Raw genomic sequence first — 21,975 nt, 5'->3', positions numbered from 1 at the left:
CAAACTAGGTCCTGAAAAATGAATACTCATATTTAATTCCATATTTTGCAAATACTCCCTAATGATATTACTGAGATTTGTGTGTGCAAGCTTAGCATGTACAGAGTTATAGCCCTACAAGCCGCTACTCAATGCCCATCCAAGAAGGGATCCCACCGTTGAGGCTTCGGTTCCTCACCAAGCACACGGAGGCTGTCCACACTTTGAATTTCTCTTATTAGAGCAGCACAGCTCCCAACAGCAAGCATGTGGACACAAGGAGAACAAGACCGATGTGAATCCAGTTTCCTGCAGACAGTGATCAGAATGACAATCAATTCCAGATCAGATGTTAACAGCTCCTTGTGCTGTAGCACTAACACCTCCCACACGCTGGAAATGCCTTGTACGAGACATCCCAGGCTCACATCTGCCTTGTTCGCAGACACATGATGCTACAGTCATCTCCTGAACCACTAATATGCCTCCTCTTGTTGTTTCAAGAAGTAAAATGTTAGCGTGTTACCACCGAGAAGATTTTCTGTTAAGTGCAAGATCCTATATTTTATCTTACTGAATTTCATGCTATTTCTGTTATGCCAACTCATCCAGCTCTGGAAGTGAAATGTTCTCACCTCATAAGACGTCACAAGGAAACATTAGCAGTACATTTCAGTTTACTTTTGGCCACAGCTATTAGTGAAAGCATTTATCAGGTGAAATTGTTAATCAGCTAGTGACAGATGACAAATTTCCAGTGTTCCCCCACATTTCCTCCAACTTTACTAATAATTTCCCACATGACACTGTCCTGAAATCCAAGCAAACTGGAACAACGGCATTTCCTTAGCCAACACAGTCAATCAATCTCCTTTAGCACAAAAACATTCCTGGATAAACACCGTTCTGTCCTACCCATTTTCCCATCTTCCTCCATCTCTTGCTTCCTTCAAAATCTGTTTTAACGACTTTTATCCTTGTGAACTCAAGAGCACCTTAACCGGGCTTGCCCAGAGCGCTCCTACACACAAGGTTCGTTCATCATTACCTCATTGAAATCTTTGCTAATGTACCAGTAATTTTCCCTATTATTTTTTTCAGCAGGCTGGTGTCATTTGTTTGTTGGCGGCTGGAAGGGCAGGGCTGCCCCCAGAGGGAGGTGGGCCAGGAACCCAGGAGACCCCACAGCCGGCAGGGCAGGGGCCTTGCTGGCCATGACTCGAGCAAGGCCAGCAGGACAGACCCAGAGATGGTGGCCAGGTCCAACCAGGAGTCCAGCTCATAAGGCCCTGCACAGCAATAGGGTAGGTCTCAAGACAAGCCATGAAGCTTATGTGGAGGTTGGGCTTAAGGCCAGATCTAATGATCACTGCGCATGAGGCAGGTCTGAGGTCAAGCTGAGAAATCAGCCCATGGGTCAGGATTTGGATCAAGAGGGCCCACGGCCAGCCATGGGCATGACTATGACTGGAGACAGGGACTCCTCCAACACGGTTCAGGCAGGGACTGAAAGCCGCAGCTTAAATAGAGCGCCTGGGACCAGCGGTGTGGGAGGAGACCCCAGGTGAAGCTGGTCAGGGACATTAAGACATATGAGTGTCCTCAGGGCCCTGATACTGTTCTCCCCAGCTGGCAGTATCAGTCCTGCCACAGTCCATCCATCCAACATCGTGCCTGTTTTGACAGGGAACTGTTCTGGTAGATTTGGACCTTTATCTAATTAGCTTTGATCTTATCTCATTCCTATTGCTTAATAGTTCTATATCCTCTTTCCTTACTCTTTTATTTGTACAGCTGAAGAATCTACTATTACTCCTCTTAACATTCTCAAGGTCTAGCTCAGCCGAGTTTTTGGCAAGTTGCTCTTACATTTATGTTTTCAGATCCCCCGATACAGACTTTTTTTTGCAGATGAATCCTAGACTTTGTTCTTTGAGAGCTTTGATTATTCCTAGAGGCCTGGGGACAATCATATTTGGATTCCCTACCTGCAAGATTTCTCTTTTGCCAGGAATACATATTAGGGCAGGTTTTTGTAGCTTTGACTGAAAAAAGTCCCTCAAAATTCCACCTCTATTTTAACACACTGAAGACAGTCGATTCCATTTACTTCACTACATTTTTCTTCTTTATTAAATACAAAAATCTAGACTCTATCCTTATTACCAGGATATCTTACACTATCATTGTCCAAAGCAATGTAAAGGTATATGTTTTTGTCCTATCTCTCTGTTTCTGCACACACACTCATGCATCACACACACCTCCTACCCTCAGTTTTACCCTTACCTTTACCTTTCCTTAAAGCACAGACATGCCGCTCTGGCCTCTTCTCACCCATTAACAGCTGTTGGACCGACCAAATCACTTGGCTCAGCATCTTCCCCTCTGCACTCATGAGCTGGCATTTCTATTCCAAATACCTCAGCCTTATCTCACTGGCCACCATCACTTCAATCAGCAGAGAAGACAGCCTCTTCTCAAAGCAGTCTGCCTGCTTTGCTGTTGCTTTCACCTGTCCACCTGCCTCCTCTTTTGTGCTCCTTTAGGCAAAGATATGTCAATGTCTGTCTGATTTTCCTCCTCTTGTACTAAAACTAGCCATGCAGATAGCAGCCTATCCAAATAATTTCTTGGTTTGAAGCCACTTTGATTTCTGAGGGACCAGATGTTTGGGTAGAGTCCCTTGACCAAGCGCTCCTTCTCTGAACGCTTTCAGTAGCTGAATAGCAGGTGACTTACCAGCAATGGGAACCACAACTCACGTGTGCCTGGGGCAACACCACCCCAGGCAAAGGGCTTTAGCTCCAGCACAAGCCACAGGGGCATGTGCCTTCTTCCCTTGTTGATAATGCACGTCAGGTAGCTCACGCTCAGTGACCTGGTACTCTCTAAACCCTGAACTACATGGTCCTTGGGGACATGCTGAGGAGGAGAGGAAGGAGAATGGGAGGCAGACATACATATGGGCTGGACATGCTGAAAAACACTCACTGACAAACCACCTCTTTTTCTGTTTCATTTTACTCAGAGCCCTACACGCATACACACTGTGAAAGACCATCTTCCTACATCACTTGGAGACAGAACTGCAGTCTCTCAGGTACAAGTGCTGCCCACCCATGGTACCTGGTCACATACCCAGGTGACTCTCCACAGCACCTCTGCAAGCATGAATGAAGCTCCAGGTGGCTGCTTGACAAGCAGGAGTGGGAGTGCAGTCCCACCGGTCTGAAGTTCCACCAGTGCCTCCGCTCAAGGAGGCAGAGACATTCCTGTGCAGAATCACTGCTGCACCTTGAGATCCAAGGGGAGGCACTCCCACTGCCCAAAGGCAGGTCTACACACCATCATCTCGTCGTGGATCTGGAGACAAGGAGATTTGACTGGCTGGTGTTTGCATGCAGGTTCTTACACCCACAGATCTCAGACTACCGACAGCTGGGAGGACCACTTGATGAGCTTGATCCTCTATTGGCAGAATGACAAGGCCTGTTTCAGCCACATGGAAGGCACAAAAAGATTAATTCCCTGAATCCAATAGAAATGTCACACCACTTTCAGTAGGATATAGGGTATGGTGTTAAAGGAGGTGCAGAGAGGAATAAAAGTGTGTAATGAAGTGATGGGATCGATAACTAGAACTGGGATCTCCTCTCGGGATGTCAGGATGATAGAAGAAGGATCAACTCTATGGGAAGATGGGCAAAAGCAGAGTTCTCCAACTCAGTAGGGCCAGAAGAAATAAATTTAGAACATACAGAAGGTTTGAGTTATTTACCAAAGAAACTCTATTTAGGCTCCAAAGGATTTCAGTTCCACGGACAGGAGATATTTAAGGAGACCCTCACTGGGAAGTGAGAAACTTAAGTTTCTGCCTTGGGGCCTGTAACAGAGGTGGGCAACAGGACATCTTCCTTCAGAGTCAACAAGCACTGCAGTGTCTAAGAACTGGGACCTGGGAGGGAAGTGCTGACCCAGAGGCACCCTTAGAGAAGAACTTGGCTCATTTAGGTTGATCAATATGCAGCTCATGCCCTTTTCCCTCAAAGCATGAAAATACATGCAGGTTAAAGGAACATCCTAATACTGTCTCCAAAATGTCAACCCTGAAATTTGCTCTCTCTGAATTTCAATGAAGATCACAATGAATTTCCTGATCTGCTCTCATCCTTGTCACAGTCATCTGCAATCTGTTCCAACAAGAGTCTAGTCAGGTATCTGCCATGCAACCCTGCTACTTTCCTCAATCAATAAACACAGTTGGAGATGTCTGCAAGTCTGATGTGGCTTTGTTCCCCAGCAAAGTACAGTCAGACCAAACCCTTTTCACCAGTGCACAGGCCAATCAGCTGTTAGGCTATACTTAAACTCAGAAGGTAGACACTTGCCTTTCTTTGATCTTGATGAGAAGTGGCAGAGCAACATCATGTCCATACAGCTAAACTTTCTTCTGTGCATAAACATCATGGTCTTATCCAAACTACCTTCTGCAAACAATCTGTACCTGAAAACTGTGCCCGAGCTTTGTCTGGAGCAGTAAAAGTCGGCAAAAGCCAAAACCACACTACGGGACATGCCAACAACTAAACAGTATGGACAACTGGAGGAAAACGCTCATACCTCTGCTCCAACTTCAGTATCTAAGCTCCATCTGTTTTTCACATTTCACTACACAACTTCAATTTAACCCAAACATGTAACATTCTCCAAGAAGGTATCCAGCAAACATGAACTCCTGGATACAGGAAAGGCTTATAAACCACATCAATTAGTCTATTCTCTTTTTTATTTAGCATCACAAAAGGACAGGGCAAACAGCCCCTGCACACTCAAATGGCTCCAGAGTACAGCTCCAAAGCAGCATCAGAGGGAGGAAGGTGGAACCTTCTCAGTGGAAGTCCCATCTCATCAGATCTAATCACCCCGAAAAAGGGGCAATATCCCATTCAAGTCTTCACTGTCATCAATTGTTTCCCATCAGCACAACAGAAATACATTTGTTTCACTTCTAATGAGCCCAGAGTACAGCTGAGTTCACAACACCACGCTCAGACAGGAGCCTTCGCTGGCCAGGATAGTGGAAAGGCAGGGGTGACCAGCGCAGTAAGATGAAGCACATACAAAGATAATTTGAAGGAAGAATACAAATGAGCATTGGGAACACAATCTGGAACTGCAGACTGGAGAGCTAACAGCTGAACCAATTCAGAGGCAGGGGGAGAAAAGCTTTGCTGATTAGATCCTGCAGTGTGCAGGTTCATGCTGCTACCAGTGGAGTTCCACTGCCACTACACCCTCCATGGCCACAAGACCAGGTCCCAAAGGCACCTAATATTTCATCCACACTGAACTGACATGCAAGTGTCCCAGAGCACATGTGACCTGCCACATACTCATCACAGCAGACACAGAGCTAGTGGCTCACTTATGGAACCCAAGCATCCTGTAAGGAGATGCCTAAGGGTGCAAAACCATATACATTTAAAACTCTCAGGAAGGACTGGGATTAGAGAAAAGACAAGACTTTATAAGTGGGTTCAGGCTTCCAGAAACTAGTTAAAACTAGTTGCTGTGCAAAACAGAGAAATATATTTTATTGATTTTCTTTTCTCTTCTACAACTTTGTTTCCAACTTCACAATCAAGGTTTAACTCTCACTTACCAGAATCCACCTGTGTGAATTTTAAAGCTCATTTAATATGTAAAGTGAACTTCACTGAATCTGTCAAATCAGGGCTACTTCTCTCTTAAGTAATACACTGGAAACAAAAAAAAATAAAAATCCAGATGTTCTCTTCAGTTGCTTTCCACTGGGACAAGTTCAGGCCTATCAGAAGTGCTTCCCACCCAGTCCTCAGGCTGGGAGAGGAACGCTGCCCAGGCAGCTGTCAGTGACAAGGGGTAAGCTGTGCGGATATACCCCACAACAGCAGGAGACCCATTAAGTCACAGTGACCTCCAAGAACACTGTACTGTTTGGTGCACGCAATCCACAGCTCCTCCTGACACCACTGTTCTCCAGGAACAGCAAATTCCTGTTAGGTGGTGACTGGTACTGGAGACTGAGGGTCAGGAATGCCAGGGCTGAGTCACAGCCATTTTTAATATTTTCTGTTGGACTAGAACAAACGCATGCAAATTACTGTTTTCTTTGGAAGTCTCCTAAAATGTAATGTGGGATTGGAGGTTCAGATCAACAGTCACGCTCTCTTGCTTCATCACTCACTGTTGCCTGCAGAATACCCTGCCACTGCAGCAATCTCCGCAAAAGGGACCAATGATTGCTCTCCTCACAACAGTACCACACACTTACCATGGATCAGCGTGTGTACTACTGGATGGTAATGCACTCAGTAACATAAACCAACACCTTGAGATATAATTCTTCAGATGCATCCATCACCCATTGCAGAGAATGGGCAAACTCAGATACTGCTAGAAATTTAAAATTAGTACTTCTGAATTTCCAGGGCTGTCCAGTGCATCTGCTGAGAGACACTCAGACCTAAGAAAACAGCTTACCTTGCCGTGGATCATACTGTCGCATCTGCACCTCCTCAACACATTCTGCCGGGAACCAGCCAGTCCTTCCTTTCACGGTTCCTTCCCAAAAGCCACCTTCGCCAATACTCAGCACTGTGGGAAGAAACAAACAGGTATGTGAGAATGAGCAGGGCACCCAGAAAAAGGGAAGGCCGGAATGACCATCATACAGTGTTAACACAGTGGAAAGACAAAAGGGCAGAGCACAGAAAATTTGTCTGGGGTCAGGTGTCGTCTGGAGGAAGAAAGCACCTCAAGAAGCCTTCAAAAGCTTCTTTCACCCACATCCAGAAGAGAGACAGTGTAGACAATGGCCTTCATGCAACCATCTGCTGCGAAAATGAAACCAAACTGGTAGCATCCATCTTTGTAAGAAGGATTGTTAATGGGGGACCCAGACATAACATAGGCTTTGGTAAAACCATTTCCCGGAAACATGCTACCTACTGCAACTTCTGACATCCTCAGATCAACAGAGAAGTAACAGCCCCATAAGGAAAATGAGGTGCAGAGAGGGAAAGAAATCGGCCAAGGTGACAACACAAGTCACTCTGAGTGCTGGGGTGTCCTGACTGGCCTGTGTTCAAAAAACCAAGAGCTGTTTCACTCTAAATGACACAGCAAACAGGAAGGTACTTCACTGTCACAGCAAAATTCTCCCAACCCATTAAGCCTTGTTTTTACTTGCTCAAAGGTTAGAGAAACAGAAAGGAAGTCTTGAAATGTGCTCTGAAGATTAAATGAATTCAGAGTCAAGGAGATTTTAACAGAGAATCATATCAGGAGCATCCTCATTAAACCAGGGAACTATCAGCTTCAACTCCTCACCAAGTGCCAGCTGAAAAAGATGGTTTTCAGGTAGCCAGGATACAAACTACTGAAGAGCTACAGACAAAACCAGCACTTCTGATTACACCTGAAGGATGAACTGGAGTCCAAAGCAGACTAGCCAGCACAGTTCGAAGTTACAAAACAGTTTGAGGTTTCTGCTATGAAAACCATTGCCCGCAAATGAACGTTTGATGTCAGCTGTCATCTTCTAGTTCCCTGCAACTGGATCCCCCACACCTTATGCTAGCAGGCTCTGCATGAAAGATCTGGATTGTTTTGGGACATTTAAAAATGCATCAGATATGACCATTACATTTCCTATGGCCTCAGAGAAAACAACTGCCATTCCCAGAGCAACAGTGCAAGAGAGAAAAAAGGGAGGTGAGAATCATTATGAAATCTTTCTGGATATTCCCCATTTATATATTATATCCAGAGTGCCTGGATATTACCCCTGTTTTATCCAGAAAATGGCTGATGCGCACCTCTCACTTGAATTCAAGCACTTACAAGGCAAATTAATTGCACCATCCTGATCCAAGGAAGCAGAGAAGGAGAGCAGTTACATATGTTTTCAGGTTAATGTGGCTCACAACACTTTCCTAACCCTTTGTAACACAGTGGTCTCTTGAACAGATTGTGAATTAATGTGTTCGATGTAATCTACAAAATGCTACAGATCAAGAGAAACTGCTGCACATCACCCCAAAGTGGTAAGCTTTTGATACATCCTTTGAAAAATATAATGGTGTAGCATTTTTAACATCAATTCATTTGACATCCAGACAAAAAATAAATGGAAGAATCAGCATTCTGGGGGCCCTGCTGTCAACAATCTCAAAAGTATTCCCTCAACATTATCTGGATAACAAGTTCTTAAAAACAAGCCCACCACATCAAGAGATCCCCTTCATTATCACAGAGATGTGGGGTTCCTTGGGACTTGTTTTGAAACTTCAGGAGCCATTATAAAACCCCTTGGTACAGAGAGGGGACACTAAACTGGATTCTTAAGCTCCCAACAAATCCCTGGACAACTGGTGAAGGAGAAGGCTGACATCATGCCTATTTTAAACTTGCATAATCTTATCTTACGCTTTTTTCCTATAGCTGTTTCTCCAACTTTGTAATCGTGACTTAACCTTGTGGCTTTGATAGCAGAAACTTCATCTTCATTTTAAGCTTGCCTACGATCTGAAACATACTCAAGTGAATGTGACAGTTAAAGAAAGAGCCACTTCTCCCAGAGGCAGAGACCGCAGGTTTGCAGGCAAGTCTCGGGACGTGACCCAGCACAAAGGCAGTGACCTTGGAGGCTGCTGGATGCTCCCTCCAACCATCAGGCAGGCCCCCATAAAAGATGAGGAGCCTCCTGTGGCTGATTACCGAAAAGGCCCTTTGGCAACAGTCTGACAGTGATGAGGCAACCAGCAAGCATGGGGAAACCTTACTGTCTTGTTCTCCTAAGGCTACACTGCAACCAGGCAGAAGGAACAGAGCTGATCAGTAGTTATTCAGCACCAGATGCAAGAAACCACCAAGCAAATGAGACCACTGGTACGACATGATCCCCAGCAACGAGATCTTCGATCCTCAGTAGGAACAGCGCTCGAGATAAACTCTTTGATAATAATATTTACACCACACGGCTATGCAAATATCCTATGGCTGTGCGTGCTGTCAGAGCCACACAAACAGCAATTATTGCTCATCTTCACCATAGCACAAGGATTCTGCACAACTCCCAGTATTCCAACACTCCTCACTTTTTTACCTATCACCTCAGAATGGGCTGGGCACTCTGCAGAAAGCACAAAAATGCCTGGTTTGAAAGGGTAAGCCCCCAGTCCCAAAAAGCCATCCTCTCAGATTACCTCCCCATGAAGACACTTCCTCCTACAGCTGAAACATGGTGAGGCATCTGTCCTGAAGGCCATAAAGGGCCGTGGAGGCTAGCATGCTTGACTCCTCTCTCCTGGATGTCTCTGCTTCACCGCAGCATGGGGAGGCAGGGGGGAGGCAGAAGCACGGCGCTCAAATGACTAGACTGCTGCCTGTCACCTCTGCATCATCCTGCAGTCCTCCACCACCCCCCAGCATCCCTCCCTGCACCTTCTTCAGCATTCAGGCTTCATGCGTGTTAGCTGCACTGCTTTCTGCCCCAGCTGGTAATCTCTACACAAATCACTGTGTAATTAGCTCTCTTCATTAGTGCAGTGGTGCCTTCCAAGTCAAAGACCTCTGAGGAAAATGGTTTCTTTTCTCTTTTCCTGTTTTGATCCAAAATAGCAGCAGCCCTGACCACACAGGAGTCCTTGTGCTCTTGGTACGTCCATTGAGGCCAACACCTCTGGGAAACTCACTCCTGCTGCTCCTGGATGTTCACCACCCACCCCAAGCAACATGCAGGGCTGGAAGGGAAAGCTGTCCTTCCAAGGTAAGGCAGACAAGTGCCAGTGGTGGGAATACAACATAAGGCTTAACTCCCAGTTGGCAGATATACGGGACTTTCAGCTCAGGAAAAAAGAGCGTGCGATTACGCACATGGCAGCATGCCTTACCCCCAACATGGACCACAGTCCTACTGCCAGGCTGGGACTTCTATTGCTGGTAACTGAGTGGACAACTCTTTCTTTTTTTTTTTTTTTCTTTTTTTTTTCCCAATCAGTTAACAAATAAACACCTGAATTACTATGGTATTTGATACCCTGACTGGCAGAAGGCACAGACACATCCACACTCTACCATGTGCTGCTACCTTTCCAATTCAGCTCCCTCCCAATGCTTCACAGACAGCATTGTCAGATTTATCCCTGCACCCACCACAATAGTGCCCATGTGTCATTCATAGCTAAATCCAAACACCAGAGTTACTAATAAATTAAGCACTGCTCCATGCCAACCAAAGCAAATTCCCCAAAGAAGAGGAACTTCATGATTGCCTATATCTAGGCATTAGTCCTATAGGAAGCAAGGGAAAAACAAACAAGCAAGCCAGCCTGATTTACAAGCCAAACAGGAGACTCATTTCAGTCTCTTCTCTAGATCTTTTCTTGAGATGCAAATGCTCCTGCTGTCCAAAGGTTATGATGTTGTCACAACTTGGAATAGACCCAAATCCCGTAGCTTATTTCCACTGCTCTCGTCCATGCTTTAGAAGCTCTGCTAACACTTCCCAATGGAAAATTTTCCTCTTCTAGTACTTTGTATTTCCAACTTCCAAACCAGCCCTCTGTGGAACAGAGCTCATGCAGCTCTCCAGAGCCTTCTGTTCTTGTATTGTTATGCTTGGCTCTTCAATCACATAGTAATCCTTTTTAAGATTTGCTACTTCTGGAGGATTGGAAGGACTGAAGTTTCAGCCTGTCTGGCATCAAGCTGAACACCGATTTTAAGTAACAGCAAACTGAGTCTATTCTAACGAAAGGAAAAATTTAAAGTTGCCCACATTTCACCAGTTTGTCTCTGAGGATGTTACAGGAGACAACATAAAAACCTTGCTTAAGTCAACATTAACAACATCCACTGCTCTCCCCTCATCCAACAAGCTAGTCACCTCGCTGTAGAAGGCTGTCGGCTTGCTTAAGTGGGATTTCCCCTTCACAAATCTAGGCTGGCTACTCCCAATCACCATCTTGCCCTTCACATGTTTGGAAATGGTTTCCAGGGTTAGTTGCTCCATCACCTTCCCAGGGATCAAGGTGAGACTGACAGCCTGCAGTTCCCCACACTCTTCCTTGCCCTTCTTGAAGACAAGAGTGACATTTGCTTTCTTCCAGTCATCAGGAACCTCTCCTGGCCACCACGACCTTTCAAAGGTAATCAAGAGTGACCTGACAAAGCCATCAGCCCACTCCTTCAGCACTCAGTGGTACATCTCATCAGGCCCATGGACTCGCCTATGTCCAGTTTGTTTGAATGTTCCCTAACCTGATCCTCCTCCACTGAGGGTATGCCTACCTTGCCATGTGCTATCCCACTGGTCTCAGGGACCTGGGATTGCTGAAGGCTGGTCTTACCAGTGCAGGCTGAGGTGAAGAAGGTAGGTACCTCAGTCTCAGTCAGTTCACTCAAACTTTTCTTGCTGTATAAACACACAACTTCTTCAGAAATGAGGTACAGAGAGCATGAGCTTTGGGCTGGCAGGGAGAGGAGCAGATGGGTGCCAAGGAGCTCTGAAGCTACAGCAATTCATGCCTGGCAGACCAAAAGGACAGCACTCAAAGCAGCAGCTTGGATTCAGCTGGACTTCAACAGGGCCTGACTTGACACGTGGATGCCATCTCTCAGCAGTCTCTCCTGACAAGTCACTCCAAAAGCCTGTTTCGTTTTCTTCTGCAAAGTCAGGCCCTTCTCCTTCAGCGCCAGGCTTAGAACTCACCTGTGACAGCCCTCCTCTCCCGTGGGGGCCTTAGACTGAGTGGGCAATACCACAGCAGCCAAGAAAAAGCCGGCGCTGACAGGAGAAGAGAAATAAACGGTCTACCGAGGACTACGAATCATTGATACAAGCTGGGCGAGTCATACACACAACCATCAGCTCTGAAGGTCACTGGTAATTTCAATAGCTATAAACATGGTAATGAGGCGTATACCGAATCATGTTGGGATGCGCTCATGAGATGCTTAAATATGCTTTGAAGAAATTAACAAACAAGATATACTGGGGAAAAAAATTCTTTAATGAAGGAATTTATAGCTAATCAACTCTTGATCCCAGGCCCTGGCCAGTCAAGTCCCACGGCCATTTCCCAGTGTTGTGCTATACCGTTGTTTGCTCCATGGCCTGCACAAAGAAGCCCAAGTGACTGCCACGTTCTCGAGTTGTGCTTGCCTGCAAGGATCCTTTAACCTGCTGCTACAGGACCCCAAAGTAAAAGCACCTCAGCAGCTGCTGAAATCATCTTGGCTTTCTCTCAACCACTCCTGAGGGTGCTCTTGCTGGCTCCCTCTCTACTCTTGTACCAAATGCAGACATTCCTACCTTCCCCTTTGAGGCACAAATCCACCTTCCACTGCTGTTCTACCACAGACCAGTCCCTACTTTCCCCCAGCCCTTTCTCATCTCCAGACATGTCTTCCAGACCAGTTTATGCTGCCTCCTACACACTCCACTGTACCTGCAAACTTCTCCCTTGGAGAATCCACTGTAGCATCCTTCAGGTCTTGTGGAAAATTCCCTACTGAAATGATGCTTATGGAAGCCAGCCAGCTGCAAATGACGAGGCAGTTGTCCTAACCAAAGACCATGTTTTTTCCCTTGTGTTCATTCCATTCATTTCAATCCAATTTAACCCTTAAAGCTTACATATAGAATCAGCTCAGCAGTGTCAGCTCTTTAAGACCACCTCTTTGCACCCCATATTTGCATTGCCAGCTGTTCTACTGTTTGACTCTACAACCTGGAGTTCCAGGATCTGGTCCTGCCTCTTCTCTGTTGCACAGCACAAAGTAGGTCTCCAACTTGACAGGACTCTAGAAGCTACCAAGATATGCCTTTTACATGGGCTAGCAACGTCACAGGTGGCTTGGACAGCAGAACTCTTTAGTTTGATCCTACTACCTCTGTTCCTCATGAAGCTCCCATTTTTCTTTGCTTCATAGGTTCCAAGACTGAAAGAAATGAAAAAAAGAAAAAAAGCGCCCCAACCTAGAGTGGCTGTGGGTTTTCCCTTTCTTGAGTCCCCTACACACTGATATGTGATTGCTCCTTTTCAGAATAATCCCAGAAATTGCTTTCTTACACAGTCTCTCAGACACAGATTTGCCCCATTTGATTTATTATTGTTTCCTCCCTATTAGAAATGTCACTCCTAGCACCCAAGCTGCTCATCATTTATGCATGAGGCTGGGCTCAGGCCAACCCTCGTCTCATTCACTGCTCAAGCAGAATCTTCCTCTTCTGTTCTGTCTCGCAAGACAATTTCCCTCTCCTGCTCTATTAGTGCAGGGATCCCTCTGGCATGTGCTGAGGACGCAGCAGCCACTGGGCCAGCTCCCATAGTGTCTGCTCATGAGGTGTGGTCCCCATCTTGCTCTGAGGAACAGAGGATCTCTTGTCAGCATCAGAGGTTTTCCCACAAAGGATGCACCACCGTATTCCTCCTCCTAGCTTCTCTGTGTTGAGTCCCAAGGACACCACCGTGCCTGGAGCGCAGCACAGCCCGCAGAGCGCTCCGATTCCAAGTCTTGCTTGAGAAGCTGCACAACCCAGCCACCGGCATCTGCATGGATTTAGCTTGAACCTGGGCTGCCTACAGACCCCTTTGGCCTCTGCAGTCTGTGGTATCTTTTAAGAAATGTTTTGGTTGTTATTCCTGCCTAAAGCCATTACTACAAGGAGAGATGAGAGCTGAAAGACTAGGATCCACCAGTGCTGCAGGGAATATGCCCTAGAAGGGTTTCTCCCAAGGGCTATCTGTGGGGTCACCCATAAGCCATATGCAAAGGTCTCCTCCTGGCAGGCAGTGTGAAGTGGCAGCTGTTGGAGACCTGAGCCCACCCTGGGGCCCCTCTACACTTACAACAGTGGTGCCACAGTAGTGTTCTCCAACACACCCATCAATTTACTACCTCTGTTCCCAGATGCAGACGCAAGATGGGTGTGTACCAGAGCTGCTGACCAATTCCACGTACCAGCCAGCTCTCACATCAGAAGGTCCCATTTGCACTCCTTCCATTTGTCACCCCAGAGCTAATGATACAGATTCAGAAGTTCACAACATACTGCACCCATCATCTGTTCCAGGACATTAAAATCAAGCAAACAAGGGATTCCACAGTCAAGCACGTGTGACCGCTGTCCTCAGTCACAGCACTGCAAAGTCCCTGATGAGGGCAGAAGCTGAAAGGACCCCGGCTATACCAGCATAGCTACTGCAGCATGCAAATGTGACTTTCCAGTTCAGATTCTGCTGTGCTGGTGACAAGTTAATGCATGAAGATAAAGAACAACTTAGAAGGCAACAAGAAAGACTCTACAGGCCCTGCTTCCCAGTGTGTAACACCCTTCATTTCATTTTTCATCAACCCTTACCCATAGCTCTGCTCATTGTCCTTTCGGACTCCCACACTGAACTCTGCTGAGGTCCATCAAGCTTAACTCCCCGCCAAGGTTTTCCACTTTCTCTAACAATGTCACCAAATCCTGACTTCTCAGCAATGCCAAGAAAGGCCTTGCACTTTCCAGCACTCCTCTGCAAAGTGGCACAAGCAGCATTTGAGGACAGTCCTAGTACTCCCTGTGACCTTCCCTAATGCTCCAACACAAACTTGCTTATCACAGCTCTCTCTAGGCCACTGTGGCACCGTTCAGACTTGCCCTTTCCTTTGCTGAACCAGGGACTGCGAGACACAGGACCCCGGTGCATTCCCTTTGATGCCGATCCCCTGCAGCTCCCCGTCAGCCACGCTCATGCACTGCACCTGGATCTCACCCACTGCCATGTTTGTGGGTTTTCTGTGTCCTTGGGAGCTGTCATGGCCAAATTCCTACATAACAGGTTAATTTAGTTTCAGCCCTGAGTCTCGAGCTACAAACAAGGGACAAATCCATTCTGCTTATCTATTAAACGACTATCAGGAAGCCATTTAGGGGACAGATACAGAATCTGAATCCGGAGACTTCCTAACTTTGTGATAAGGCACACCTCAGAAACCCAGAGGCATCATACCATGCCTTTGCAACAGGCAGCACAAAGATGTGTGCTGACACCCAGAGAGGGGCATCAGACCTGTGTTTCACATACCTTCCCCGATCACTCTGATGGAAAGGACATCCTGAAGCCACCCTGAGATGCCCTCCATGGTGAGGGAGAAAGGCAGACGCAGTGTTCGTGTTTCTCTCAAAACTAATACATGACTACAAGTGGCATATCTGCAGTGCTCAATAATCCATTAAGATGATCAGGTAGGACCCTCATGCTAATATCACTATTGCTGTCCATATGCCACAGGGCTTCAGGGCTTCCTAAATCCCTGGGCATGCAGGATTACTTGCAGTTTCAGATTAGCTATGATACACAGCTCCCAAGCATGGCTGAAGCCATAAACTTGACTGCATTGCTAAGATCTTGTCCCAGCCTACATCCAACCCTACCCCAGCAGAGTTGCTCCCTGGAAGACGTGTTACAGGTAAAGACAAACTCCAGAAGGCTACAAAATGAAAAAAACAGTAGAACAGGTACCCTGACCTCACTCCAAGACTAGATGCGCATCACATCATGGAAACACCACCACTACATACTTGTAATCCAAGATCAAGTCAAGAAGAAACGGGTGCTTCTGTCATTGTCATGGTTTAAACCCCAGCCAGCAACTAAGTACCACGCAGCTGCTCACCCACTCACTCCCCACCCCCCACAGTGGGATGGGGGAGAGAATTGGAAAAAAAAAAAGTAAAACTTGTGGGCTGAGAAAAGAATAGTTTAACAGGACAGAAAAGAAGAAACTGATAATGATAACAGTAATAAAATTACAAAAGTAATAATAAAAGAATTGGAATATATAAGTGATGCACAATGCAATTGCTCACCACTCACTCACTGACCCATGCCTGGTTAGTTCCTGAGCAGTGATCCCTCCCAGGTCAACTCCCCCCAGTTTATATACTGGGCATGACATCACATGGCATGGAATACCCCTTTGGCCAGTTTGGGTCAGCTGTCCTGGCTGTATCCCCTCCCAACTTCTTGTGAGAAGCTGAAAAATCTTTGACTTAGTCTAAACACTACTCAGCAACAACTGAAAACATCAGTGTGTTATCAACATTCTTCTCATACTGAACTCAAAACATAGCACTATCCCAGCCAAAACCAGGATAGTCACACACAGATCTCTATGCTGTTTTATTCCAAAAGTTTCCCAGCAAACAAGCAAACTTTGCCTCAACTTCTGCAACAACTCCATGTCCCGGACAATCTCTCATGTAACCTTGGTATTATACAAAGCACCCAAATCTGTTTGAGAGGCTAACATGGAGATGACATGGCCTCTCCACCACACTCTTCAACCTTCATGTTTTTCACTTCTGAGCGACTGCCGTAGTAGGGACCCAGAAAAAGGGAAGCTGCCAGAACCATGCGGACAGCACAGTTTTGCTCAATGTCAGCTGTAAATTACTGTTGCTGAGCTCCGAAAAATCATCAGCAACTGACCCATTTTTTTGGTCAAGTCCCTTGTCTGAGCAGCAGTATTGTGCTGTGACCTTCACTTAGTTCCAGAGCTCATCAGGCTCTGAGTTTCTTCCTATTATTGTTTTCTCACACTAGGAAAGGTTTCTCCTCCTTTCCACTTAATTTGCCTGTGTCTATACTGAGACATAGTCAAAACTGGAAGTAAGCCAAGCAACGTAAAGTTTCACATGATTTTAAATCCTTTGCTCTGAGGCCTGTTAACTCCCAGCTCAACCTTAACACCGGAGCTCAGCCTTAACACACTGCCCAAGGGTATGCATGTAGTCTAGTAAGCCTGAGCACATACCACACGCACAGGCTACATATTCTCAAATGCACCATCACTCACACTCTTGATACCCAAATCCCAGCATTGTTTGTGAACCAACCCTAGCAGTATCCTCTGTCCAGAAGAAGCCCACCGATTGTGCCATGCAGGTCTTGGGAATGTTAGGCCTGGGAAGGTACAGTCTCTAGTACCAGCATAACCGAGGCTACAGCCTTCCTAACTCCCAGAACGGGGGGACTCTCAAACCCTGCTATCTGATGAAGTTCACAGATCCCTGATGGGTCAAGCTGTAAAACCCAAGGCAATTCTAGAGTCAGTGAGCCCCCAGTATATGCCACAATAGCCCAAATTTTCACTCTGCACAGCTGCTTTATTTGTTATGAAATTAAAATGCAACTATAAAACCTGATTTTAAATGCCCCATCAAATTAATAAACTGATTGCGTAGTATCCATCTGGCAGATGTTGCAGGGTCCTTTCATCACAGCGACAGATTTCACTTGGGTTTATTAATAAAAAACCAAGGGAGAAACAAGTTGGCAGTTAAAGCAATTAGGGAAAATAGGAAAGATTAATATGGGGCCCCCAGATCAACAGAAAAAATGGTTTGTCCACCAGCCTCATAAACTTCCACTGAAATGCCCTGGGGAGGCTTTTAATTCTGGTTATACTGAACAAGCCTTCATTAGACATCACTTGCTCCTTTACTGACAATGGATGAGAAGCCAGAGCCTGCACCCAACATGGAAATGGGAGTCCTCCTGTCAGTCAGGCATGGATATAGATGTCTTCTACTAGAAGGACGCATCCACCATCCCACTGAATACACCTGCGTTGACACAGACCTCAAAACACATTATAGAACTATGCGTTGACAATGATTCACTCCCACATTGCCCATCAACAGAAGCACACCCAAGTGCAATTTTGATTTGCTGATGAAAGCATTTTGCTCTCCAACGGGAAGTTCTACATGTATCCTGAGGCTGGACTCTCTCCCAGCCCTTCACATGTGCATAATTCTCCATAACAAAGGCACTCCACACTTCTCCCTGCTGTAGACCCTAACAAATCTGCTGCAGAAGAGCTACCTGTCTTAGAGGCTGTACACTCCTGGGGCAAGAACTTCTGCTCAGGTCTTGCCTCAACATAATATGCTTTCCGCAGCCAGACTCTTCCTCAGCACCTCCCTTTGGGGAGTCCTACACTTTGTGTTCAGAGCAGTTAAATTCAGCAGCTCAAATGTAGGAGCACCTGCACCTGGTTAGCTGAGCCACTGCCAGGTTACACCAGGATGTAAATGCATGTAAAGCTTCCTACAACAGCCTCCAGTCATTCCCATCCAAACAGGCTTCGTGTGACTGCTCCCCCTCGAGGGCCATTTAGCATTCTTCAACCACAGCTACTTCCCCTACCTATATTACTTCATGGTGATAAAAAATAGTCTTAAAGCAAATTAAGTGGATTTCTCTCACTGAAAGGTTACATGTTTTCTTTATAATATTAAAACAAATTACTCCAGAAAGAAATCCAACACAGAAAGTGTTAGCTCAGAAGGAAAGAGTCTTCAGACATCCTGCCATGAAAATGTCAGCTCTCCACATACATACAAAGTCAGTCGGTGGGCTCTCTAGTCACTTATTCACCTCTGTTGAGTTTGCAGGTGCTCTCTATGACCAGAAACAGATTAATCTTGGTGGCTAGTGGAGATCTGGACCAAAACCCATCAGCGAAAATGATCAGAGTTAAAGGACAACTTCAAAGTCTACTACGCAAGTTTACTCTTGCAGCAGAATAATGTTTTCCCCCCTCAAACAAAGATGACAAATTAATAGAGACTGAAGAATTCCTGTCTCTTCAAACTTCTTTTTCCTTGAATCACAGTAGGGGCTAAGATAGCAAGTAGGAGTACAAATATTCAGACCATACAGAAGAGACATAAAATCCCCTTTTGACTTTTCTCAATAAGAATTTTAAGAGTTGAAAAGTACCATTGCACTAGAGCAGATTTTAAGATGCTTTTAGTCCTGGGCACAGAAAGTCTCAGTGTAGTGTATCAAATGCCTGACAATATACAGCCTTTGCCTTGGCTTGCTCAAACTGCAGCCTCCAGTGAGCCCATGAAATTATTGGCATAATTTATACTTATCAGTGGATGAAAAAAGTGAATGCTACAGCTGCATGTGCTGGCCTGAGTCCAGGCTGCTGCCTGCCATGTTGAACTGAACAAGCAGAGACGACTACCTGGTCAAGTGCGTGACTCCTGAGGAAAGTATGCTCTTGAAGCATCTTCAGAACAGCAAAGCCAGTGGAACTGGTGTTAAAGCCAAGCAACTCTGGCAGCAATTCAGCATGCCAGATCATAGACTTCCAAGTCAGACAGAAAAAGCAAATCAACCCCAAAGGGACAAAAAAAGACCCCCAAACCAAAGCTAACTCTGAGGACAGGGCACTTTGACCTGCTTCCTATACAAGAAGAGGCCAGGATGTTGGATGTGACTTTTTTGGTACCCTACTATTTTGCATTCATGGTACTTAACATTTAAACAATTTTTAAAACAGAGAAGGATGAAAAGAAAGGAAAACATTCATTGCTTTATTAGAAATGAAAGAAGAGGGGTGGGGTGCATTTCCTCATTGTTCCTGAAGAAATCCTGTGGAAAATTCAATTTTACAGTGGTCCAAAGAATCCGCTGAGTAACACTGCAGCAGCCACCTGCGTTGGTGGTACATGCAGCTGGGCTTGAGACTGAGGACAGTAAGGATGTGCTGGGTTCTTGCTGCAAGAGTTTCTTCTGAAAGCTTGGACCAGCTTTGTGTAAAAAGAGAAGTATTGCCTTTGCTGGGGACTATGCTGCGTGCCTGAGGAACAGAAATCACCACTCATTCTGTTCCCAGGAGCTCAGGACCACCAGCATGCTGTTAAGCCCAGTTCAGAAGAACACAAACCAAACAAGCCTTTGACGGGTCTAGCAGATGTTTGCACATACTGGTTCCTCACAGCCTTTCCCATCAGACAGTCCAGGCACAGGTTTGTGTCAGCAGCTCTGCACATCCCTCTATCTAGGAGGCCATGAAAGGAACACCCTCCAAGCAGAGCAGCTCTGCAGACTTGCAGCCTCCCCTGTGCGGTGGCGAACCACGGCAATGCTGATAACCGAGAGACAGTGTCCAGTCCCTCCTCACAGCTCCTGCCCACAGGCACAACCTGTGTTTGAACACTTGCAGCCGGAGACCTGGTGCTTCCCACCTAGGACTACTACAACATCTTCTCCACAAACACATAACCTGCATTTTGATGGATGTGACCTATTTTAGAGGCACACAGCTCTAGACAAGAAGATACAGAAAGGAATTCTCTCAACATCTGTTCCTACCATTGTTTCATCACTGCACGCTTAAATAGCTTGCCACTTTTTTTTTTAAAACTGCCCTTGAACATCATATTAAGTGTTTATGCTTTATTAAACTTGCAACCTTCAGCTTTTCACACAGACTACCCTGACCCAGGCACAGCACAACTAACAGTCTGGGGTGAGGGGCACTTTCTAAATTGCCTTCTGTATCTTGTTAAGTTTGGGGCTCCAGCTACCACAGAAGAACAGAGGCACAGCTGGGTCCAAATGAGATCTGAAGTGGCACAGAGCTCAAATATAGCAGTGGAGGAAATGAGATCATTATGGATGAATGGGGACATGACCTGAAGAATGGGCACAAAGAGGGAACTGGCACAGCAGAGAGCAAGCTCAGACCACCCTTGCCTGCACCATCTGTCACCGACTACATTGCAACTTTCCTGGCACCTTCAGATGCAGGCAGGTAAAAGCTATTAAGCTCAAGGCTTGGAGACCTGAAAAGTCTCCAGGAGCAGATGGGATCCACCTGAGTGCCATTAGAATGGAAGGGCAAGAGCCCTTACAGCAGTGATAAGACCAGAACACACTGCCCTTGGCCCTGCACAGTCCTGCAGCACAGCACATGGTCCAACAGAAGACAAGCCACGGGCTCTGCAGGGGTTTGTCACGCTCCCTCTCCTGGGTCATTTCTGCTCTATCCGAGTTTCATGCCATGCTCATCCGTGCTTTAAGGACACACCACAAAGGCTGGCCAATCCGTCCAGCTGTCACTTTCATGCCTACCACTCCTCAGGGACGAGATCTGCATGAGCAGGGATGGAGCTGGTGACTGGGCAGAGAAGGACCTGGTTTGGTTGTACACCAGCAGAGGTGGCCCATGGAGGAGCAGCAGGCAGTGAGGCTAGGAGGGGAGCCTGGTGAGCTCTCAGCAAGCTGGCCCTAAACTGGCATGCCTCATCCTGTGCCTGAAGTGCAAGGTCAGTCATGGCCTTAGCCCAGAGCTTCAGGCTCCTTGTGCTGGACCAGACTACAGTGCACCCTGCAGATAAGGACCCAGACCTTGAACTTGGCTTGCCTGTCTGTGGGACTTGAAGCCCAGCAGAGACCTGAGGCTGCAGCTGGTGCTGGTGCAGAAGTGCATTACGTTTTGTAGCTTCCATCATGCCACAGCTCTGCTCCTCATCTGCAGTCATCCTGGTAGTAGGCAGCAATGGCACATCTGCCTTCCCCCACCTACGGCTGCTTTAGGCTGAAATTCCTTGAGGCAGAAGGTATTTCTGCAGTAAGTCTCTGTACAGCTTTCAGATTGAGGGGGCTGTGGGCTGGGGGTCCGTGAGTGCAACGGCAACAGAGATGCTGCGTATAATCAACTTGTGAGCACAGCCTCCACAGCACCGCCGCACTGATTTCTGCTCTGAGCTATTCCAGCCCTGCAGCCTCCAGCTGCTAAGCTGATTTTTATAATCATCTTGCTTTTAATACAATCATTATACAGTCATTATGCCTTTAATTAAGCATTTATTGTAAAAAATAGTGCCAATCAAAGTCAGCAGGTTGGAATAGGAAAGGAAGGGAATTAGTGTATTCCCAAAATGTTAATGAGGACTTTTCAGCCTAAGCAGAGCTTCAGGATCTGGTACCCAGTAAGCAGATTTGAAACGTGATAAGCAAAGCTTGAGCAGGGTGGCCCTGACCCAGACGGCCAGAGCTGAGAGGCAATTGCTGTGCTTCTCTTCTGCTGTCCATGCTTACCCCCCTCCTCTCTCAGCACCAGCTGATCTTTTCATCTTTCCCTTCCCGA

At 46.4% G+C, this 21,975-nt stretch overlaps 1 protein-coding gene across 1 annotated transcript in view; it reads right to left on the bottom strand.

Moving 5' to 3' along the window:
* Positions 1-21,975, bottom strand: part of SHANK3 (SH3 and multiple ankyrin repeat domains 3) — a 385,152-nt gene that overhangs the window by 139,487 nt on the left and 223,690 nt on the right. The window contains exon 14 of the mRNA XM_075024471.1: positions 6,505-6,618. Coding sequence (XP_074880572.1) covers positions 6,505-6,618 — 114 coding nt within the window. The remainder of the gene's footprint in view (positions 1-6,504; positions 6,619-21,975) is intronic.

Source organism: Buteo buteo, chromosome 4, assembly GCF_964188355.1.
Source record: "Buteo buteo chromosome 4, bButBut1.hap1.1, whole genome shotgun sequence".
NCBI classification, from domain to species: Eukaryota; Metazoa; Chordata; class Aves; order Accipitriformes; family Accipitridae; genus Buteo; species Buteo buteo.
The sequence above is the reverse complement of the archived record's forward strand: the minus strand, read 5'-3'. Positions and strand labels throughout refer to the sequence as shown.